At 42.8% G+C, this 25,190-nt stretch overlaps 2 protein-coding genes across 2 annotated transcripts; one reads left to right on the top strand and one right to left on the bottom strand.

Moving 5' to 3' along the window:
- Window positions 1–3,664: 3,664 nt before the first annotated feature.
- Window positions 3,665–20,521, top strand: mfsd2b (MFSD2 lysolipid transporter B, sphingolipid; the record flags this gene model as incomplete). The annotated part of the gene is made up of 14 exons (XM_083899009.1): window positions 3,665–4,000; window positions 7,823–7,948; window positions 8,054–8,178; window positions 11,964–12,087; window positions 13,564–13,642; window positions 13,728–13,909; window positions 15,147–15,237; window positions 16,438–16,559; window positions 17,060–17,143; window positions 17,750–17,833; window positions 17,968–18,077; window positions 18,874–19,017; window positions 19,248–19,424; window positions 20,473–20,521. The coding sequence occupies 14 exons, from the start codon at window positions 3,665–3,667 to the stop codon at window positions 20,519–20,521; spliced, it is 1,833 nt and encodes a 610-aa protein (XP_083755135.1).
- Window positions 20,522–22,136: 1,615 nt separating this feature from the next.
- wdcp (WD repeat and coiled coil containing) lies at window positions 22,137–25,190 on the bottom strand (the record flags this gene model as incomplete). The annotated part of the gene is made up of 3 exons (XM_083898809.1): window positions 22,137–22,361; window positions 23,034–23,154; window positions 23,271–25,190. The coding sequence occupies 3 exons, from the start codon at window positions 25,188–25,190 to the stop codon at window positions 22,168–22,170; spliced, it is 2,235 nt and encodes a 744-aa protein (XP_083754935.1). The 3' UTR covers window positions 22,137–22,167.

Genomic DNA, 25,190 nt, shown 5'->3' with positions numbered 1-25,190 from the left:
GAAGTAGAAGTTCCAGTGCAGACGGGGTGAAATAAAGTTGAATTCCTGCTCTGTCTTCCCCATCTCAAGTGTTGTTTCTTTCATGTGTAAAGACATGCTTGTGCTCTGTGGGGGTGTGTGTGTGTGTGTGTGTGTGTGTGCGTGCGTGCGTGTGTGTGTGCGCGCGTGCGTGCGTGTGTGTGCGACTGTTTCTCTTGAGTCCAAGCTTTCTGCACGGCCTTGGGAAGAAGGCAAACACCATTATCTATCTTCAATATTTAAAGCAGCAGGAAGGAGGGAGGGTTTTGTGTGTGTGTGAGAGAGAGAGAGTGTGTGTGTGTGTGTGTGTGTTTGTGAACTGAGCAGCAGAGGGTGTGTGTATATGTGAGAGATGACTGCCTCAGGACAGTCAAGGTCAGAGGGAAGACATGAAGCAGCAGAGACATCTAGAATGTCAGAAACCCTCTGAATGAATTAGATGAGGCCAGGCTACACACATTTTAGCATCTTCACCTGAACATGCAGGATGTGGGCATCACTTGATTGACTGCCTGAGGGGGTCTGGCTGTAGAGTTAAAGAGAGCACATTTCCTTTGTGCTACATATTTAATAAGGCTAAGTATGCAGGGAATTACTTTCCCTTAAACTCCCGCATTTCCTTTCAGAATGACCCTTTTACTCGTGCAGCGGCCAACCTTTCATTTCGCACATTCCTCTTCACGCATTATCAGAAACATGCCCATTCTCATACAGGTCATACGCCTGACAGTGTTTGTTGTTTCTATTTTTTTTTTTTTCTCCATGCATTTTTCATTTCATTTCACATAGTTGTAGCATACATGCTTTGAATTGATGTAGGCTGTGAAAGAACGGCCATGACAAGTTCTTCATTCCATCAGCCGTGATGGCTCCTCTCAATCATGGACGACTTTGACATGTTATTACATTTTTTATTCAAAGTGTTTTTCCATGTAAAGTAGAAATTTTTCTTTATTGTTTTGTGTGATGTGTCTTTTTTTTTTAAATCTGATACCATGCCAAAGATGATTCTCCATCTCTATGTAAACTAACTAACTAAATAAATACATAAATCTATAAATAAATAGACAATAAAGTGTTAAAATCTGAATCTGAGAGGTCTGGGTTCAGCCACGACAAGAAAAAAGAAAAAGCACTGAATACTTCACAAATAATAAACTCATAATAAAAAAGGTCTATAAAAGTTGTAATGTGTGGAATTAAATCTCACACCTGCTGTAATATGTAAGAACATGTAAGAAATCATAATAAAATCTTATTTGTAAAGAATTAACGATTTATGAACGAACCCAAACAGTTTTTCAGAGTAAAAACCAATTTCCTTTTTCAGTACACTCATCAATACTAATATTCCGCCTGTTTATATTATAATCAGTTAAGGCTTTCATTTCTTAATTGAATTGAAAATCATGCTTTACAAAGTGGAGACTAAAAGGAGCAGACTTTTCAAGGGAGTCTGTTCAGGCTGGAACAAAATGAATCCTCAAGCATTCATAAAGCATTTTCCTCTACAGGTTTGATTACACTGAAGTAGTTGGTGTATGAGTGACTGCATCCAAAGTAAGGTCTCTAGTCATCTCTATTATTTGTGTTGAACAATTTAACAATGTGCAGGCCTAAGTGACTGGAGTGACAGGTGTATACCACAGACTTTACTGTCACATGGAGTCTTACATGTTAAATGTTAGTGTGGCACAATCACTAGAAACTCTATGAAAGAGGCTTTTTAGAGGCCACATAAGAGGCCACAATGGCTCTCTGGTTTTCTTCCCATCCATAAACATGCAGATTTGGGGATTAGGCAACTCTAAATTGACTGTGAGTGTGAGAGTGGATGGTTGTTTGTCTCTATGTGGACCTGGCACGTTACACCCTGGACAGGTCACCCTATGCCCTATGTCAGTTGAGATTGGCTCAGTGCCGCCCGTAATACTCATGTGGAGGATAAAGCGGTAGAAGATGAGTGAGTGATGAGTTATTGTTTCCAAAGGAGTGCATTTCTAATGGAGAAAAGTGATGCAGTGCCCAATGAGATGACCTTGCAACTTAATTTCCTATGGACGCTCCCTTCCAACCAAAAAGGGTGCCGTTATGAAGTTCCTCTTACTGTCCCATAGTGTGTCCTTAGAGAAAATTCTATTCAACGCTGTACAGAAAATGCTCATCTTGATGATAGAAAGTGATGCTGTGCTGTGAATGATGTCCCTTTAAAGATATAATGAGTGAGAATGTGGAAAACTATATACTAGTGGTGCTTGCCCCACTGGTGGGTGTCCTTTTAATTTTTGTCCCTGCCCTTCAAATGTCTGTGCACGCCACTGGTTACAATGAAAAATAAGTACACAGCTTCAGTACTTACACCTTCACATGTATTACTTTGAATTACAATTCACCAAACTGCAATTTAGATCTTCACTCTAAAGAACACCACTCTATAATCCTTAATGAAAAGCTTGGCACCATGCTTTTTTTTGTTTCCAATTCAAAGTGTAAAATGCCTTTTATTATCACATAAGAATCACTGTAAGTGATCATTTAAACGAAATAAACAGTGCTTATGTCTTCTCCATCTTATTATTACAGACAGTAAACAAAGGCACACACACACATTCACATAAAATAAACTGTTTATTATCCACCAGGGGATTTTCAGGCTTTAGTTCTTCTCCACACACACACACGCACGCATGCATGCATACATGCAACTGGCCACTGCAGGGCGCAGCTCCGTCACTGCAGACAGAGACAGCTCAGAGCAGAGGAGCGCTCCATCTCCATCCTCCGCAGTCTCTCTCTCTCTCTCTCTCTCATCCGGACTGTCAGAGCTCAGGAGTAACTGACTTCCAAACTGACGGACAGCTCCGGCTCAGCTTCTATCAATCCGGGGTAAGACGGTATCTCTGTTGTTTTTCCAGTAGGTTTATTTGTTTATTGTTTATCTGTTTTTTTGCAGAGTGCGCTCGGACGGACGCACGCACACTCACACTCACACACAGTTCAACGCGGGACATCGTGGCGCTGTGCGCTCCTTTTTTGCTCTTTCTCAAGGTCTCAGCATCTCTGTGCAGACATGTCTGACTCTGCAGATGATGCTGTCAACCTGGATGACTTTTAGAAGGCTCTCTCTCCTCCCCCCCCCCCCCTCTCTCTCTCTCTCTCTCTAACCCCCCCGTGTGTGTTTCTTGTTGCGTTCCTCTGCATCTGTATTCATATGTGCTGTTGTGCCATTTGCAAACAGCAAAGAGTCTTTGTCTGCGCTCATACATGTGTGTGCAGTTATGTGTCTGCATTCTTTCAGCACATTCTTTGAATACATGTATGTGTGTTTGTGTGTGTGTTTGTGCAGCCAATATGTGTGTGTTTTCATTCCACACACTCTTCTGTTGTAGATCATCTCTGTGCCAAACATGTCGCATTCAAAGTCACTGCTGCTCGGTTTCATCAGCAAGTCTATATCATGTTCTTTGTGTGTTTGTTATTATTTGTATAATTTGTGTGGGAAAAAAAGCAGTTTCTAACAGACGTACCTAATAAAATGCACAGTAATTGCCTTGCATTCTTCAGTGAACACATATACACGTGTGTCTTAATTTCACCCCCCTTTTCCTTTGTGGCCTCTTTCCAGATAAGACCAGCATGTGAAAGGATGACAGCAGAAAGCGGCAGAGTTGTAACAGAGGAGGAGCAGGAGGCGCTCCCAGCCTCAGGAGCCGTCACACACGCCCAGCACACTCACACCCGGAGTCAAAGCCACATCCAGTTTCAGCCTCTGACCTACACCACCCAGTGGCAGACTGTTGCTCACACAAGGAGTCACAGCCACACTCACTTCAGCACTGCCTCGCACACGCAGCCTCAGAAGTTCGGCTGCCGCCTGTCACACAGTCTCTCAGCCATGACCAAGGGGGAGAAGGGAGTACGAGGCTCTGTGGGGAAGCTCATCAATCCCTCTGAACCACTGGTCCCCAAAACTCCTCAGCAGGTAAGAGACACTTGTTTTGGTTCTTTTGTTGTATTGGTGCACATGTTGTCATCCTATTTAGTTGTACTTTTTGCCACTCACGCGACTTTAACCCTTGTTTGCACGTAAAGTAAGTCAATCTCACGTGGTTGCATTTGCAGCCTCACTTGGCTGTGAGTGATTCCCCCCATGATTGTATGGAGAGAGGATGGAAAGTGTGATCTCTTTAGTTTTTCGCTTATCTGGTCGTGATTAATCGGCTGCATTGTTTTCCTGTGAACTGTAATCCGCCAGATTATGGACTGAATGTGTGGAAGTTGATTGTTTTCATTTGAGGGAAGTGTGCTCACTGATGGGATGACCTGTTTGATGATTGCTTTCTTTTGTCGGATCCTGGGGCAACGACAGTGGACTTTGGTGATGATGATGGGACAGTTGTGATCACGGACATGATAGTGAAACAAGACAGTAGACAGACAGCACAAAGTACTGTTTTTGCCAACACTGGCAGACTGAGTTGACTTTTGTGTCATTTTTGTTTGGTCATGTTAATTTGGATAATATGCCGTTTGTGTGTGATGAGTCAATGATGTAGGCAACTCTCTTGTGTGTTTTCATTCACATGACCCATAAAGCAATTTAAGTAAAGCAAATGACAGAGAACCAAGCATTTAAATCCACTGTTGTCCCATCAGAGACTACTGTATATACTGCTGGAATGCAATAACACTGCAGTTAGCCACACATTCTCTGTTATAATGTGGCCCAGGTTGTCCTTTAGACTGAATTGACACATGATCTAAATAACCAGTTCTGCCACTGCCTCATTTCTGCCAAACCTCTGTCAAATACAAAGTCTTTTTTTTTGTTACAGTCAGATTAGCTTTGTTGTTGAGTGAAGTTCGTTTGTGCATGAAAAAAGTTGCTAATTGTATTCAGTCCTCACAGTTTCCAAAATATTTAGCTTTTATTGCCATTTCCTCCTTTGAAAAATTGATGGGAGACAGATACCGTCCTTGTCTGCCTTTGAGTCAGCAGCATCCACACTTCCATTTATTATTTTCCATTATTACCATTCGGGTTTGAAATGGTCAGCACATCAAAGACACCAGTGCGTTTATATTCTGCTGTTTCTGCCATTTTCCCCTATTAGAAAATTAAAATAGTACACTGTGTTCCAACCACGGTTTCACATGATAAGATCAAAGGCGCAAAATAACTTTCAACTCATCAAAGCTTTTGACACTGGTGCCTTCACAAGTCAAACTGATCAAAGGTGCACATGAAATTTCATGTCTATTCAGCGCTTAAGACACATTTTTAACCAGTGAAACTTCTCACGGCCTGACAATGACAAGCACTGCAGAACAGCATCCCAGCTCTGAGGTAAGTAAAACATTGTTCGTTTGTGAATGAGACAGAATGATAGATCCACTCAGTAATGGACCAACTGACACAGCTAATTCCACATGAAGAGTTTCCCAATCCATCACAAAAGTCCCTCCTTGGGAGCTTAGGCAGTGCTGACATTTTACCCACTTGTTACTATCAACTGTACTATATCCAACTTTCCATTTCGATTCATAATTCATTATCTTTGATGTAAACAAAACTACTGGATGTGACCATTATAACCAGTACTATGTCACCAAATCGTCAGATAAACTGCTTTTTCATCCATTTTACCAGCTCAACACTTGAGTTCATGCATTTTAACTAAGCAGGATTTCCTTAATTGTAGTAGAATTATCCTCAAATCCTCAAATCAAATTTTAATGACTTGCAGTTCAGGTCAGACGTTTTAAACCCCAGAGCAGTTAAGGATTCATTAACTTTAAGAGATTAGTCTTATCTGTCCTTGTTTCTTTGCTTGTTGTCAGTCTGAACTTTGCCAATGCCCCTTTCACTTTGAGCCAGTTTTTCTACAAATGTGTGTATATGAGGTTTTGTGTGTGCATCCAGACAACAGTGGATGGGATATCCTGTTTATCCCTTTTTGATGATAAGAACTCCGCAATGAAAGCTTAAAAGTGAGGGTTTGGAGGCACAGAATAAGTGTTTGGAGTGATAGAAAGAGAGAGAGAGAGAGAAATGTTGTGTGCACTGAGTATTTTTGCACATCATCAGTTAAGCAGCGTTCTCCAGACACCAAAGACTTTGATTTTTCTCTCCAATTAGGGGTAATTGCAGTGAGAGTGGAAGAAGAGAGAGTTTTGAAGTTGGAACCGCCGCACAGTCTTTACTTACCTCTGACCCGCTTGTCTTGCGATTGAATAATTACACACCTCCCTCCTGGTAATTGTCATTCTCGAAACCCCTCCATGTTTTGATGGGGCAAAAAAAAAAGGAGGAAGAGAAAATGTGAGCCGGATAATAACAGTGTGCCGGTCGCGGCTGTGGTTACTTTGGTGATTTCCTTCTTTCATAGAGCTCTGAGGGGAGCAGCTGCGGGCCAAACGTGGGCCACTGGATGTGGACTGGCATTGTTTTCAATGTGTTTACTTGTATTTGTTACCTGTATTTGGCGAGATTTGATTTGTGGTTAGGTTAAGGTTAGGCATGAACTGGTTATGGTTAAGGTTAGGGATAAACTTGAGGCTGCAAAATGAATGGGAGTCAATTTAGAATCCTAAGAAAAAGCATGTGTGTGCATGCGTGTGTGTGACACCAAAGGTTGAACGCAAAAGGGAAGGGGGAAATTGCAAAGGTTGATATGTGTGCAGTACACAGCCTCGGAGACGGTCGTAAATATTGGGCTCCCTAGACTGTCGTGTCTTGTCTTATTCATGTGTGAAGATGAAAGCGTGCCCTTCTCACTGCAGACACACACATACACACTACACACACACACACTCTCAGACACACACACACACACACAGTTACGTGCCTGATGGGTTTAGCAGAGCTGAAGGGAAACAGAGCCGTGATGACTTGGTGGGTTTCTCAGGCTCCTGCATGTGCCTCAATGTCTGCTCTGATAAACCACAACGCAAACAGCCAAGGGTCTCCTTCTTTCTTACACACACACACGCACATACGCACACACACGCAGCTTGGAAGTAGTGAGGAAATGTGTGCATCTTTAGTGAGTAGAATTCATTAGCAAGCACATGTGCACATCATAGCAAATAGATAAATTTAGCTCTGAAGCAAATATTTCCTTTTCCCCTGAATCACTGAGCTGCTGTGGAATGGTGATAATGAGGAACTAAAGCTATTTTGAGCACCTTTACTGTAAAAAGACACAGAAAGCGTTCAAATTATGGATGACTATACACAATTCACTATATGTGAGTCACAAATATGCTGTCATGTCTTCCTTTATTTATTTTAATTGACACACCTAAAGGTTTCACGCTGTACAGGAGAGCAGAAACTGTCTTGGCTGTGGGATTGTTGATTGCATAATGTCATTTTATCAGCCAGTAAGCCTGAATGATTCATGAACACTATGGATCGTTATGCTGATGACTTCAACGCTGAATCATTCGCGTTTTACTGGCTTTCAAAATGACACATTCTTTATTTAGAATGCTGACTTCCCTTTGTAGAAATGAGAAAAAATAAATAATTGTAATAAATGACTGTGATGTGATGATATTATTCTTATACACAATGGTTATTGTTACAAACATACCATTTTTATCCTAAAAGGCAATAGCCTTATATTTACATTACACTACTAAACAATTACAGTGGGAGTTCAGTGTCAACAATCGATGGCGTCACTTATTTCTCACCTGGAATAAGTTCATTTGTTCACCATCAGCCTGATCTACAAAGCCCCTGTTATCACATTTTCAAATGTTTGCTCCTTCTCCTTTGCCCCCTTCTGTCTCACAGACCGACTTGAGCCAGAAGTTGTCGACATGGAACAAGTTGTGTTTCGCTATCGGCGGCGCACCAAAGGAGGTGGCTGCCAGCGCCACTGCCTTCTTCCTGCAAATCTACCTGCTCGATATTGCTCAGGTAAAATGTGGTTAAGGTTTTAAAGAGAGCAAAAGCTTCTAAACGGTTGTGGTTTTGTGGCTGAAAGTGTTCTAACCTTCACTCTGTCCCTGCTCTGCTCCACAGATCACAGCCTTCCAGGCCTCCATGGTGCTGTTCATCGGTAAAGCATGGGGAGCAGTGACCGACCCTATTGTTGGTTTCTTCATTACAAAGAGCAGCTGGACCAAGATTGGCAGACTAATGCCTTGGTGAGCTCACACTTATCCATCTCTGTTATTGCTGTTTCTCGTGCAATAGTCCTGCGATATTTCGGTCATTATTATTGTTATTGTCTCTGCATTTCCATGTGGATTTCTTTCTTGGTTTAAAAGTAGGGCTGAGCACCACTGTGTATATAATAATCAGATGACAGCATTATAGGGAAGCTTCACCGTTGCAGTGAGGTTATAGACACAAAAGAATATTATGAGATTGGATCATGTGGCTACAAACTGAAACTACAAAAGCACTCGGAGAGCGCAGACCTCCCCCAAGGCAGCTAAGCCCCCCACGGATCAAAATGCCCAAAATGTCTTGTTTCTGGTCTCATTCCGGACATTTCCTGAAAATTTAATCCAAATCCGTGACTTTTCGAGTTATGTTGCTAACAGAACGACAGACAAACTCCGGCGAAAACATATACCTCCTTGGCGGAGGTCAACTAGAAAAGTACTCGGAGAGCGCAGACCTCCACCAAGGCAGCACAGTGCGTACAAAATAGCGATAAAAGTAGTGATAGCGTCTACAGATCACAATGTAATCACTTGTTCCATTGCGGACATTTCCTGAAAATTTCATCCAAATCCGTCCGTGACTTTTTGAGTTATGTTGCTAAAAGACAGACAGACAGACAAACAAACTTATATATACTGTATATATATATATATATATATATATATATATATATATATATACCTCCTTGGCGGAGGTCAATAAATTCAAGACAATAATGAGACGTGTGGAGCTGTCGCTCTACTACATCATTGAAGAACCTACTGAAAATTAAATATATATACGTTGTCTTTATTTATTTATTTGCACAGTCACCATGGGCAAAATCCTCCTTCTTCTCCCCAGTAAACACACGGTGCTGATGACTGTGATTTGTTGACAGGTGATGAAACAGGATTTGGCTTTTGCTCACGCTCTCTTAGACATAACTGTGGCCAGCGATGATTGTGTGAAACTGCAAGCAAAACAAACAAAAGTGTGCTTCAGACAGTTTTGTTGTCACGATACTCTCACCTGAGGATTAAGCTGCGTAAACAACCGCTCCGTTTTAATGACGCTGTTCCTGACGCTCCCTCTGATGAGCTATTTATACTGCACGCTTAAAGGGCGTGGGTCACTTTTGGACAACAACTCAGTAGCTGAGAAAGTAGCACTGGCATATTTTCATGAATTTGCTGCTACTGTGCGTGGCTGGGGGACAGTCGATCATGTCTGTGTCACTCCTCAGTTCAGTTTATGGCATCATCCAGCTCTGGTCTTGTATGGTAGAACAATGGTGATCACATTTTGGATTATGAAGCCATTACTGCATTTTTGCTCCATCACCAGTCCCACAGATGATTATATTATCAGCTGTGTTGTGTCTGTGCGTGTGTGTGTGTCCCACACTAGTGCGACATTAATAGTAATTACACAGCCTGAAGCCTATTGCATTATAAACCTTAAGTTATACACCAGCTGACGGTGCTTGTCCACTGAGGCCAGCCAGTCGCACTCAGCAGCGGGCAGATGCTCCATGCTGCTAAATCAGCTTTGATTATTCTGGGAGGCTCTAGGTGTGTGTGTGTGTGTGTTACCTTGTGTTGTTTTTCCACACGGATATTTTCTGTGTTAGGTAATGTTGGAATTTTAATTGCATGTTCATTTGATGTTTGCGACGTAAGTGCGAGCAACTCTGTTTTCCCCACTTCGGAAAGTCCCCTCGGCCTATGTCACATCCACAGCCAGACATCCAGTGATTTGTATCTTTGTGCTGAATTCTTAAGGATGTAGTCATTTTGCCCACTATGCCCCTTTGGGTGTTGCAGTGTTTATTATTTTGTGATTGTGATCGTGCCCCATCCCACTGGCAAGGAAAAGCACAGGAAGTGTTTTCTTCCGTGTGACAGTGATGGTGAATCAGTGATGGAAGAAGTCGCTACTTTACTAAAACTGTAATGAAATGATATTGTTCTTAGTCCCGTAACTGATGAACTTCATGATTTGACTTGATGACTTTATACAGTTAGTTTTATTAGGTGGTTCCAACCCAGAGTTAGACTGCCCTATGAAGGGTCAACAAGTACATTTGTGGTGGGTTTTGAGATGATTAATCATGATTTTTTGTATTATTTGCTTTGCCTGTTGAGTGGTTATTGAAACGATTACTCCGACATCTAAAACCGACAAAGAGGGGCCTCAAAACACTCAATACTGCTGGTTTAATTTTAAAAAATACGAGACAATACATTGTTTCTTTTATGAATTATGTCTTTTATTTGGTGTCAGGGAATTTTTTTCAGCCATTTGCATTTGGAGTAATAGTATTGGAGTAGCAGTATTCTGGGCAATAAAGTGTATTATCAAAATAAGTGTAAGCCTTTAATTAGGGAAGTTATCACCAAGGCTATCAATGTCAATGTGGCGAAATGAAAAGTGCAGTATTTGTTTTTGTGGTTAAAAAAACCCACTGAGTATAATACTTACTCCAGTATAAGTATAATACTCCAGTTAAGTAATTACTAGTATCTTTAAAAAGCGCAGGGAAAGTGGTTGTTACTAATTTCCACCACAGACACACACACACACATACACACACTCTCACCTACCAAACCTCCTCTAAGTCCCTGTGTTCCACTGCACGTCATCTACAGTTAATTAACATGCTGGGAGTGTCCCAGACAAGTCAGCGAGGAGACAGTTGTCAGTGCCAGCCTCTTGTCAACCTCCTCTGACTTAATTAAGACTGTGCCGATTATCAGTGCAGGTGTGACTGTGTACCCGTGAGAAGGCATGGCAAGTGGTTTTTTTGCACTTGTGCCTCTGTTGTCTCTGCTCTCTGAGCACAGTCATCTTGCAGGAACATTCTAACTGTCCCATTCACCCCCGGAACCCTTTCATCGCTCCCATGACCACAGCGGTCAATACTGCAGCACCAGCGTTGTCGGCCGCCTTTGTTTAAACAAACAATCAGGAGGAGAGTGAGGTGGTCGGCCTGGACGGTGCTAGAAAGGACTGCAATTGGCCTCTACCTCGTCTCTCTCTTTAGTGTAGAGGAGGTGAGAGGTGACACAGTCACCTACATTCCAGCTGTGCCTTTATTTTAACCTTCAGATGTGCTGCTCTTCCAAGAACGGATGACAAACAGTCTCCCTGTTTGCCGTCCAAAAGAAAAGGGAGAGGAGGTCGGCTGATATATTGGTGTTTTTGTCAGACGCTTGCTCATCCCATAATCTGCACTTTACGCTTCACTTTGAAACACACAGCTGTTTGCTTTAACCATAATGACATATACAAAGTTGTTTACTCATGAATTATACATGGCCCACACACTGTATTGCTCCGAGTCTTGAGAAAAACACAGCACAGCATATTTGCCCAATGGTTTGCTTTGCAGTGTGTGGTGCATTTTTCTGCATTTCTGTATGAAAACGCATGTGTGTGTGTGTTATTGTGGTAGTAGTCCTACTCGCGTGTTCCTCCCAGGACAGATTCCTATCGTACTTACAGCAACATAATCATCGAGCTGTCAGCTTAGTCCCACTGTAATCTGCTAGAAATATGGCCTGATTTTAACAGTGCTTCGAAAATTACACAACACCACCACTGTCACCCATATTCTGACAGTTTAAAATACTGGCTGCAGCTGCTTTTAAATAACCTAGCACCACAAAAGACGTTCAGATAGTTTTCTTTTTTCTGGCTCCTTGTCTCTTCTTCACCAATTCCATAAGTTTGTAATAGTATTGATGTCACCTAACACCTAAACCTTTTTGTTCTCCAGGATGGTGGGCTGCACTCCGTTTTTGGTGGTCTCCTACTTCTACCTCTGGTTTGTTCCTCCTTTCATCAACAGCAGGTTCCTGTGGTACCTGGGATTTTATTGCCTCTACCAAACCCTTGTCACAGTAAGTGAGCGTGCACGTTTCCCTCACCATCCCTTCCCAGCAGGCCGGGCTGCAGTACAGTAGAAAAAGACGGTACAAAAAGACATATCAAGTAAAAACCAGGAGATAAAAGCGATGATTGAAGCAGCTCAGAGTCTACAAATGACACATTACATAACATATGATAGATAGATGAAATGCAGCAAAACACGGGGAGCAATAAAGTTTAAAGTGAGGATGATTGCAGACATCTCTTGCCAGCCTCCGACAGCTCCTGGTGAGATTTACACTTTGATTTGTGAGACATGGAGCAGATTAGAGCCCAGAGCTCTTCGATACCTCACCTCAAAGTGGAAGTGTACTTATTTAGGTTGCCTTTTGTTATTATGTTCCAGACCATTCATCTCTCCGCTCCGCTCTGCTCCGGAGTAACCCATATAACATGTGCTACAGAGCATGTAGACCACTGCAGCCACACTGTGGCGAGCTGTAATGGCATGTCATTCTAACTACTTGATAAGTATACGGACAGTCTTGCCAGGAACCTCTCGCTGGGTAAATGCTGGTTACCACTTTTAGCCTCCCGTCATTGTCTCTGGGTATGTGTTTGTGTGGAGTTTTTGCTGGGAAAGGCCACTCTCACTCAGAGGGTCACAGTCTGTAAACAGAGGTCAGAGTCGCAATATTTTGTCTGTCGACGCCGCTACGAACTCACAATGGCTTTTCAATCAAATGAATCACGTTCTCACTTTCATGCACCTTCATGCAACAGATTTCCTTGTGTTTGCATCCAGCAAAAGGTCATGCCATATAGGAGAAGCGGCGAAAAAGAAAACCACGTTTATTTTCATCATGGCTATGCATGCTTGTTTGGCCACAGTGCTGACTGAGCCCTTGTGTAAATTACAAAGTGAGGCAGAACTCGGTTTTCCTCGCCTATTCTCTGGGAGAGGTGGTGAGGAAGGAGAAAACAGATCTAAGGGTTCGCCAACATGGAAACTGCAGAGATTGCATTTGGGATATATATATATATATATATATATAAGTATATGCGTATATACTTTACGTCCGCTTTTACAGTGGAACGTGTAGATAAAAGACTAAATCTAAACATATCTGGGGTGTTCCCATCTGATTGTGAGTCAAAAGTTAAGACGCTAACAATGACTGACTGAATGCTATAGCCCTGCTTCAGCTCTCAATGGCAGTAATAACAACATTTTAGGTATAATATTTGCAATTTCTGTTAAAAAAAAATACAGTCTCACATTACAGTTTGAACAACAGTGAAGCCCCAATATCTCTAGGATTCATCCTCCAGGGAACAAGAACGTTTGTGCACAGTTTCAAGGCATTTTCTCCAACAGTTGCAGAGATTTTTTGAGCTGACACGTTAATGTGACCTTTGCAGCTGTTTTGACTGCTACTGTGCTTGATTCTTTATTTATTTATTTATGCTTTACCTAAACCACAACTGTTTCTTTCTCTCCTCTTCAGTGTTTCCACGTGCCTTACTCTGCGCTCACGATGTTCCTGAGCACAGACCAGAAGGAGCGAGACTCAGCCACTGCTTACCGTAAGGCCCTTTTTTTTTTCATATGACACAACAATTATTGATCAGTTTTAATGGAAATCTGTTAAAATAAATCGTTTGATTGCAGGAATGACGATGGAGGTTCTGGGGACACTTCTGGGAGCTGCCATCCAGGGCCAGATTGTGGCCAGTGCTCACACTCGGAAGCACTGCCGAACTCAAAACGTGTCTGCGGGTTACCTTGGCAACAGCAGTGGGGCAGAGATCGTCAAGAGCCTGGTGCACTCCCAGGAATACCTGTCACATGCTGTAAGTATCACGGTGCCCAGCCGTGATGTCCAGGTGTGCTTGAACTGGGCCACATTGTTGGCTCAAAAATAACTTGTCATCACCCCCTCTCACTTAAAGCTGTGTGGTGTGTGTACACAAGGAGGTTTACTTTTGCTAAAAAAAAAAAAAACTGAATGAAAAGGAGGATTGTTTGAATACGGGACCATATGACAGAAAGGGTCCAGGTTCTGACATCCAAAATGGCTCCATGCTTTAACCCATGGATTTGAAAGGCGACGCCACTGTTTGATATCTGAACCCGACTTCCTGAGCCAGCTCCGCTCACAAAACCACAAAGGGGGGTTCCTCCCTCAGATCATTACACGGAGGGGTCTCCACGGTCGTCTGTAAGTCATTAGGCCTATTTATATCTCACCCAGGACGTTTGAGCGCGCCTCATATTTGATATGTTGGGAATATTAGGCTTTTACTTCAAGGCGACTGCAGTTTTAACACCTTCAGGTTGGAGGGAAAGAGCCATAATATAGGACACATTCACGTCTGCTGCTTGCCATGAAGATGAAACAAGTCAAAGTCCAGACTCTCCTATGTTGGATTTTGGTTGTGCCGCAGCTATTTGGGTTTCAAATGGGTCCCTTTCCAATGGATTATGGGTGAACCCAATCAGGGCAACCCACTCACCACGCCAAGCCCTCTGCCGCCACCCGCTAAATTCCTCCGTGGTCACTGGTGAGGGTGGCACACTGTCTGAGTCTGCCCTCGGAAACAGGGAGTGTTTGATGTGCATAAATAATAATGAACCGCCGGGGCTGAGCCACATGGAAAAATTGCAAACAAACAGAGGTTGTTTAAGGCAGAGCGTTTCCTGTCGGCGCACTGCATTGAGGCTGTATTTTGGGCTGCAGAGCTACTTGAGGTTTCCCCCTGTTTATACTTGTATTTGCACAGTGCGTGTGATGTGTGTGAGTTTAAACTGCACGCGGAAAAAACAACAACACGCAAAGTCACAGCCACTCAATCATCCGGTGATGACTTTTAAAAGAGGAGAAAAACTGGAAGAGACGAGAAGAACTCAACCCCCCACGCTGAAGAAAAACTGACACCTGCTGTGTATGCTCAGCAGATCTGTTTCATTTTTAGTTATTTATGAAAATGATGAATTAACAATTAAGCAAAGGCTCAGAATAGATTGCGCTGCCTCTTTAGGAAAGGGATGAATCGATGTAGGTGACATGTTTGCTCTGTCTCTCCACAGAAAGAGGTGTACATGATAGCTGCTGGTATCATTGGAGGAGTGTTTGTCGTCTGCACCGTGCTGATGTTCCTCGGCGTCAAAGAGAAAGATGGTGAGGCTTTTTTTTGTGTCTGTATACGACTGACATTTTCTGCATTTTAAATGACACATAAATGGTCACGTGTTTGAATCCTGTAACGCTGGCTGAGGTTCTACCTGGAACTATTTGATTCCTGAAGAAAGGGTTTTTCAAGGGTTCTTGGTAACACTAGTGGTTCCAGTAAGAACCGTTTTAATCCAGAGAACCCTTTAAAACCCCTTTCCTGAATAAAAGCTTTAAAGGGGTTTTTGGTGGAACCCTCCAAAAGGGTTTCAGGTGGAACCTTTATTAAAAGGTTCTACCTGGAGCCAAAAAGGGTTCTCCTATGAGGACAAGCCAAAGAACCTTACATGGTTCTACTCAGCAATATTTCTGAGACTGTAGAACACAGTAACTGTGTGGGATTAAATTAATAATCGTAGTCAAATAGACTGTGAAGCTTTCCCCTGTAATAATATATATATAATATAATATATTATTAGTTTGGAATGCTGAGTTCATGTTATGGTCTGTTAGAGGACGTTTTTAGACATTGATTTTGTTTTGTTGTGCAATTTTAATGTGACCTAAGATGATTTTGATTCTAATCATTTCCTGATCTATTAAAGGTGCCATATGTAAGAATGTGGCCAAAAACGGTTACTACATTCAATTCAAAATACCAAAATACTACTGACTGCAATGATTGGTAGATGGCCGTAGGTGGCGCCACATGCCAAAACAGGATTTCATTTATTATTATAAACATGATTTGCAGTCTGCAAAATATATCTTTTAATGCAAATATTTTGGCTGTACTGTTGTTGTTGGTGAGTTCAGTTTGTTATATGAACATTATTCCTGAGTCTCTGTGACATATTAGGAGGATTTTATGGCCAGTTTCTTTAGATTTAGTACATAATGCACCTTTAAGCCAATCTAAAATATAACACTACATTTAGCACTTTTGCAAAACATTCACTAGCAACCATAACAAATGTGTTCCAATTACATCCTAAGTGTCTCTGAATGTCTTTGGAAATCTGCCATTCCCTGATTTTTACTACGCCATAAATGACAGCTCTCAGTGGGACAAGCTGCATCCACTGCATTGCAGGGGCAGTTCCAGGATTGTCAGGGAGAAACTCCATCGACTGTCTCTCTCTCTCTCTCTCTCTCTGCATGTTATTCGATACGCTGCACACTCACACTCTGATTCCACGTGTGTTTCAGATCCTTACGGCCTGACGACAGAGAAGCACGTGTCGTTCTATAAGGGCTTCACCCTGGTGATGAGACACGGGCCGTACCTCATTCTGACTGCCGCGTTCCTCTTCATCACTGTCGCCATTCAGGTAAATGCACATTTATTTAGGCAGCACTTCTCAGACAGGACACTACACATTACAGTAAACGGGAGGCCGCTCTGGATCCTGACAATGCGGGAGTTATCCTGTGCGCTCAATGTTGATTTGATCAGTGCAGAAGAGCACTTACTGAAAGCTCTGTTTTAAGTCTCAGGACTCTTGAGAGTGGCACCAGACCTGCACACGCTTTCTCTTTGTCAGATGCTTCACATTTGACACCTCAGGTTTAACGCTGAAATTGTATCAAACTTCCCCAGTTTCGCATCAGATCTGTTTCTGTGTAGTTTTGCTGCTCTCGTCTCAGAGGATTTGTCACTTGTCATCCACCGTATGTGAGCTGGAAATAAATCACAGCACAGAAAGAAAGCCAGCAGATTCTCCAGTCGCTTCACTCGGCACTCGGCACAGCGAGCTGAGTGACCAGTTAAAATGCTGAGCAAGACAAGACAGGAATGGACGTCTGAATGTTTGATCTCTGTTCTCTGCAGCTGATACAGAGCAACTTTGTCCTCTTCTGCACCTACGCTGCAGACCTGAGGGACCACTTCCAGAATATTGTGCTGACCATCCTGGTGAGTTCACCTCTCAGTAGACATACATGCACATCTTATTTATTTGAACAATATATTTCTCACTTTGTCATAGTTGATCTGTTCCCAGTTACTAACTCTTGTGATTTCAGACTGACTTACGAGACAGAATCATACACATAATTACTCATATGCTTTACATAGGCGAACGCATAGGCTTCTGGTTTCAAAACAAAGTCCTATTTCGAAGCCTCAAGGTTTGCAATTTGATCAGCGCCATAACAACATCTGGAAATTCATTGGCATCAACTACAATGAGACTCTCATTAGCTGATTCCAGCTGTCAGTCATACTGGTGTTCACTCATATGTGTTCTATCATCTATTTTCCTCTAAATGGAAACATAATTGACATAATGCTCTATTGAAGATCTGAAACTAGCAATGTTGACCCGTAAGTCCTCCGGGAAATGTTTACTGATTTTCCCATAGACTTCCATTCAAACAGTTTTATTTTTGCAGCAGGTACATTCATACTTCTGGGTTGGCCTCAGGCAACAACCTAGAAGTCTATATCCTTTTTTTTAATGTTATACTCTACATACATAATACATAGAATGTGTTTGTAACACTTGATGTTTCTTTGCAGGCTTCTGCAGTGATCAGTATTCCACTGTGGCAGTGGTTCCTGCAAACTTTTGGGAAAAAGACAGCAGCGTTTTGTGGCATTACTGTGAGTATTTATATCGGTCTTTTCTAACTATTAAGCTTTTGTGTTTGTGCCATCTTGTGGGCAAAGGTGGAAGTGTTTTAATCACAAAGAAGGAAAAAAAAATATGACAGAATATCTCCGCTGTGTTCATCCAGTGGATCCTGCCCTTCACCTTGATGCTGGTCCTCATCCCTAACGTGGTGGTGGCCTATGTTGTTGCCGTGTCCTCTGGACTCAGTGTGGCTGCCTCGCTCCTCATGCCATGGTAAGACATTTTACACTATACTTTTATCAACTATATTATTATTTCACCAATATGCCCAGTCTAGGTTAGAAAAACACTTTTTTTTAAGAAGTAGCGTGAGTAGTGTTTCTTATTCTTCAACATCCACTAACCCTCTGACTTTGTTTGTGTACGTCCAGTCCTTCTAGATGTTTGCTCTCCACTTTGATTGATACGAAGTGTAATTTTTAAACCACAATAGTGCACCAACATGTCGTTAGTGGTGACTTTGTGCCTCGAGGGCCTCGGGCCACTCACCCAGGTCATGCCACAGTCTGGCACGATGTCATTTTGTGAAGAATTAAAGACTGCACAAGTGTATACGCTGCAAATCTTCTTTACTATCACACAACTAATACATTTACAAAGGTAAAACAGTCTCTACGTCCTCCAGCTGATTCTATTCCTCACTCATCTCTTGCCCTTGCCCTAAAACCCCAAATTACAGGGGCCTGTCGTACGGACATGTTTATCTTGGAAGGGGCTGATTGTTTATCCAGTCTGAGGCCCGGGACATGTGGTATCGCCCGCTGCTCATCATCTAATCATGTTATTAGCCCTGTAATTTTAGCACACCAGTTTATCAGAGCGCTATAAGTAGGCCCCACATCATCAGCTGCGACGCGATTAAAGTATAAGCACGCAGTATAAGCGGGCTGAGACACACATTGGCTTAAAATTTGACAGTGCGTCCACATGCTCACGAAATCCTGCAGAAACACAACAACAAATAGTCAAATCATTCATTTCTCCCTATGTGTGTGTGTGTGTGATCCAGGTCTATGCTGCCAGATGTGGTGGATGACTTCAGACTGGCTAACCCTTACTCTAGAGGTCATGAAGCCATCTTCTACTCATTCTATGTCTTCTTCACCAAGTTTGCTGCAGGCATCTCCCTGGGAGTGTCCACCCTCTGTCTGGAGTAAGTCTGCATCATAATATCACACACACAAACACACGCACACGCACACACGCACGCACGCACGCACGCACACACACAGCATGATGCGCTGTATCTGGACAACCTGATGCATAATTGATCACGCCGAGGGTGTTGAGTTTGCACACTTGGCAGTGTTGCAGCATCAGACTGGATGTCGATTCCTGTAATGTGTTTTTATATAATCTATCTGTGTGTGTGTGTGTGTGTAGGTTTGCAGGGTATAACACCGGTGCCTGCAAGCAGCCTGCTGCTGTAGTGTACACCCTGAAGCTGCTGATCGGTGCTGCTCCAGTGGCCTTCATCGTTACCGGGTTGGTGATCCTCCTCCTCTATCCCATCAGCGAAGACGTCAGGCTCCGGAATAAACTCTGCCTGGAGGAGCTACGGTGAGTAGAAATGATGAAGCTACGCACCTGTAAGAGAAACACAAACATAACAAAACAAACGACCTCACACTGAAACCTTTTGGGAGCACTTTTTTGACTCGCTTCACTTGTGCCGTACGGTGCTTGCGCTTCAGCCTCGCCTCCATCAGTCGTGATGTAAATAGGCATCACTTTCTGTCTGCAGCACAGGAATGTCACACGAGAACACGACACTATACAAATGCGAGGAACGTCTGTTTGACTGCATATATCAAAGGGTTCGCTTGACAGGCTTCAGTCTTGGCAGTTGACTTACTAAAGGCAATGGTGCGCATTGTAGACATAGGATAAGAAATGTATGAGAACAGGTACGGGTACTGTACTAGTCCTGAGAAATACAGAAAACTGTAATCAGCATTGGTGAAATCATTTGGCAGTGGCTTGAATGTAATGGACATTAACCCTTTGAACACAAGAGTATTTAGACTGCTTTTTTTCCATATACACAGGCTATAAGAATGTGTAATATAGAGTGTCTTATATCCTCTTTTTCAGCACAACATATAGGCCATCTAGGCTATCCCTACTCATGGTTTTAAAGCCTGGATTTGTGACCTATTAACCCACATCCCCAGGGTGTCCAGATAAGGAGTTGTGTATTATTCCCACAGCATTTTTTAACAAGGGTGCACCTGTGAACTTTAAGGATTAAAAGATACCCACTTCAGCTTTAGATGACCAGTGTATAAAAATGTAAGATGCAGGCTCACACCTTCCATACCCAAGTCCTTCAGAACACACAAAATGCAGACTGGTTTTTCCTCATGAGCTGCTGCAGACACATGGCAGTAGTGACGGTAGTGCCAAAAGTACTTATAAAAGGCTTATTTTAAAGCTCCGAAATCCAAGTGGTTTTAAAGCGATGTTACACATACATACTTATGGGTAATACATTTGTTTTGGCTGATAAACCGTCCTAAATGTTACACACTGGATCTGCACCTGTGAAGTAAGGATATTTTCCCTCACTACAAATCTAACATGTCACTCGTATCATTGTCTCTCACAGGAAACAAAGCATCAGCTCCAGAACGATGGAAGATTTGAATAACGTGTGACTCCTGAACGGCGTCCAACTCAAAAAGCCTCATATTCCAGTTATGGCCGCTGGAAGTTTGTTGATTAGTGTATATTACACTGAAAAAATAATTAAATGTACAGTTGTGCTCATAAGGTTACATACCCTGACAGAATGTTTGACCTTTTTTTCGCCCTTTTTCAGAGAATATGAATGAAAACACAAAAACTTTTTATTTCACTCATGGTTAGTGGTTGACTGAAGCCATTTATTGTCGAACGACTGTGTTTACTCTTTTTAAATCATAATTACAGCACAAACTATCAAAAGTGTACATACCCTGGTGATATGGCCTGATAACATGCACACAATTTGACACAAAGTGGTTTGAATGGCTATTATTAGTTATGGCTATTGTTATTATTCAATTAGTGGGTGTGTATAAAAGGTCAACGAGTTTCTGGACTCCTGACAGACTCTTCATCTTTCATCCAGAAAGATGAAGAGTCTCATCCATACATGCTATTAGGAACTGGAGTATGTAAACTTTTGGATAGTTTGTGTTGTAACTACGATTTAAAGAGAGTAAACACAGTCCTTTGACAATAAATGCCTTCAGCCAACCACTAACCATGGGTGTAAGAAAAGTGTCTGTGTTATCATTTATATTCTCTGAAAAATGGCCAAGAAATCGTAAATTCTGTCAGGGTATATAAACTTAAGGGCACAACTGTATTTTAATGTAAACATTCTTTGTTGCATTTTCCACATGTACTAGATTGTCATCTTGGATTTTGAAATATATAAGATTACCTAATTTATATAAATGAATGTATATTGTTGTTTGCTGTGTTTAGCTCTACAACACTTGTTATTTATTTATGACGTGTAATTACAAAGAGTTGATATGGAATAAATGTTGTAGACAATAAATGTGTGTTGTTGTTTTTTTTGCTGAGGAGGTGATAAAAGAATAAAAGAAACATGTGCTGGATACACACATTTAATGGTCTACAAAAGAATTGAGCTTACAAAATACAGCATTTGTCTGTAGTATATTAGTCTTCCAGGACAAGTGAAGAACCAGTGACATATTTATTGCATATTGCTCCCTCTTGTGGTCATATGAGAGACATGATGACAAATGTGATGCTCAGTATCACCTCAGACGGAGTTGAAAAAAAATAACATTTTAATTGGACTATTTGGTAAAAAATTATTTTTATACGCCATATTTTCAAAAGATTAGCAATATTTGCAGTTCTCCAATAACAAAAACAACACATTTACATAATGTATTATCCTGTATGTTGGTACTTAGGAGGATATGTGAATATATGATAGAATATCTTAAAAATCTCTGAAACATACAGTGAGCAAAGCTGTTAGTGATGTGCCTCAGTGAAGGACTAGACTTGAACACCACTGCATTCTTTATGTACAAAAATAGAGAACAAATGTTGCTCCGTCTTCAAACTTCTTTCAGGTACACTTTCATTTCAAAGCAGCAATGTGTAAACATAACATTACATTAGGCAGCCCTTCAACTACTACTGTTAATCTGACGAATCAACTCTTTGCATGTTTGTGTCTGAACTGTGTACTTGGATCAAGCCAATGATATTTAAATAATGGGTATATGATTGTATATTTTCATTAACTGGAGTCAGTGTGTGTTAAGAGAGACTATACTGAGGCCTCTGTGGTTGTGGTGGGGTTTTGGCTGGGGCTAGGGCTGGATGTGCAAGAGTTCTCTGGACTCCCAGGAGTCCGCAACATCGTTTTCCGCTTCCCGTTCCGCACTGTGAGCTCCTCCTTGGGCTTGAACGTCAGAGGCACAAAGCCATCTGCGTCTGCTACAAGCACAATCCACAGAGGACCTGGAAAAACAACAGAAGACTATTAGTGCATGGGTGTTTTTTATTTCCATGCATCCAGGCTCTAAAAAATATCTTACAGCATTGTCTCAGCCTGAGACTCGGCTAGTCTTTGATACAACTGCAACAAAACAGTGTGCAGCGCACTGAATGGGAGTAAGCTGCTCTCGTTTAAAACCTCGTAATCTCACCTAGGCTTTTAATCACTTCCAATTATATCTTACACAGTGTAACAGAAGAACAGTGCTGGAGTGAAAGACTATACTTTTAAGGCATGCAGTTGATAGTGGCAATAATCAAAAATAATCTTCAAAAATAAATAAATAAAGGAGTCGTCTGAATTGGATAATCTATGTGACAACTTCTAGGTAATTTCAGGGGAAGCCCATTAAGCTTGCTGAAAATACTCACAGAGGAGACCTACCGAAGATTTACAAGGAATTTCCTCTAAGTGGTTTGAATTCATTAACCTTGTCACACTCTGTCACAACATGGTTTATCATAGAGCTGATGGGATGTTTCAAAAAAGACAGCTTAGTTTCAAAATAAAACCAAGGCTCTGCTTAAGATATCAAACTGAACGCACGGAACTTTTGAACGTGATGTCGACTTTTTGTCATTTACAACGATACACCTGAAGGAGTTGTTTTGTTCCTGAACTTGGTCTGCACGCACCATACATCATCTCCACTATAGTCAGGTTGAAGAGGTCCTGCAGAGCACGCAGACAAAGCTTCCCGTCACACAGCAGCACAGGCCTCCGCTCATCAATGAACACGTTCTCCGACAACTGCTTCTACACGTGCACAAAGAAGGGGAAAAGTAAACAGAAAAGGAAACAGATTCAGTGTGATATGAACTATGGAGCAATGCTTCATTAACAGTAGGCAAATGTGAGTAAAGAAACTGTACCTGACATGTGATATTAGCATAGGGGGGTTCAGAGGCATTGGGGTAGACACTCGGGGCCTTCTTGCCATTCTGGGTAAAATCTCTGATTTCTGTCAGGCACTGCTGTACGTCTGTAAAGCGAGTAAAAAGCCTCTCCATGTTGTGGACGAGCTGCTCCAGTGCCTGCTCCTTGGCAGGACTTGGTGTCTTTGCAGGCATAGGCAGCGTTGACTCGGTGTGGAGTTTTTCTGACATCTCGAATCGAGGAGAACTGCACCGACTGGAGTCTCTGCTGCCGTGGCTGGCCACAGCCAGGCTGGCCATGCGGTTGACGTGGTCCATGTCAAAATTTTCCACCGTGATGGAGGAGGCACTGGAGAGGGCTCTGTCTGATGCTCGGTCAGAGAAATCCACAGAGCTGGTAATGGGGCTTGGCTCGCTGCTCCTCACCTCCTCCACCAGCCTCCGCCTGTTCCCAGGCGATCGAACTACTCCCCCTCCAGGCAACACCAAGTCCTTTATCCCTGTTCTCTCCCTGTCATCTTTGGAAAGACTCTCAGAAAGCCTCCTAATCCCTGCACATAAATTAGAAGTGGATTCCTGGTTGTGAGCAGAGGGGGGTGGCGTGGCAGGAGTCTCTCCATTGAGCATCAACTCTTTGGCCGTTAGACGAAGAATATATTTATCTGTGTTTGAGGATGGGAGGAAGGCAGGATCGTTGGATTTCTGCCTGCCCACCATCAGCAGCAGCATCTTGTCGTTGAGGAAGCAGACTCCTTTCGGCCTCTCGTTCGTCTGCAGAGAGAACTGCTGAATGTTTGGCATTCCAGAGGCAGTGATGCAGTACACAAGCACCATGTTGCAGGTGTTGGAAGCCACTGCAACTGTGGAACCACGTGGGTCAAAAGCAACAATGTCTGGGACCAGGATCCCAGGGATGCTGACTTTGCGGGTGGTAGTGACTTTGCGCTCATATGTGACCAGGATGAGGTGAGAGGAGTCCTGACCAGAGCCTGTCAAAGTGTCTCGGCGACGCAGATGGATAAGTGGGCTGGGGTCAGAGCGACGGTGCTTCGACAGGAGGTGGGTGAGATCTAGAGGGCCTGAGCTGGGGATGAAGGACCTCTCTGATTCAAAGGATCTCCTTCGTGAGTCCAAAAGGCTGTCGTCATCAGACCTGACGACACGCGGGCTTTGGCCTTGCAGGGACACCGACTCTGGTGGCATGTCAAACGCCATGCCTGCATTTAACCCACAGATTTTGTCCAGAGGAAGCTCTGTGGCCACAGCTACTTGCGCATCACCTGTGGTCTCAATGGCACATATGTAGCCTCCCACATCAAAGATGGGGCAGAATGAACAGGCAACCAGACTCTTGTGGATGTCATTCCAGATGTAGGAGTGTAGAGCACTGCCAATAGCTACTACCAGGCGTGTGCCATCCTTAGTCCAGCAAGCACAATGGATCGTTCCACTGACTTTGATGTCTGCTTTGACTCTCCTGTTGTCTACCCGTACAGAAAACAGCACAGATGCGTCCCTCTTGGTCAACAAGGCCAGAATGTCCAGTTTAGGATGCCACACACAGCCTAGAGACAGCAAGGGGAAAGGCTCACTCATCTCGCAGGTCTGAGTACACAGCAGCTTGTTCTGCTCAAGTGCACTGAGCTGCAGTTGCCACACGGTAACATGTTTCTTGTGCTGAACAGCCAGCAGCGCAGGGGAGTCAGAGCAGCACAGTGGGCCCCAGAAGAGCCCGAAGACGTGCTCAAACTGCCCAATAACGTTGGTGTCCCCAAACTTCACCTCACCATTGATGAAGTAGAGAGATGTCAGGCAGACCTGCTTACCGTCCGTCCATGCTATACCGTGCACAGGGTGAATGGCTTGGTGCAGAGTGTTGAGACCTGTCCTAAGCAGCTTTGCTTTGCCAAGATCCAT

This window comes from Microchirus variegatus (genome assembly GCF_963457635.1).
Source record: "Microchirus variegatus genome assembly, chromosome: 12".
NCBI lineage: Eukaryota > Metazoa > Chordata > Actinopteri > Pleuronectiformes > Soleidae > Microchirus > Microchirus variegatus.
This window is presented reverse-complemented; position numbering and strand designations above follow the sequence as displayed.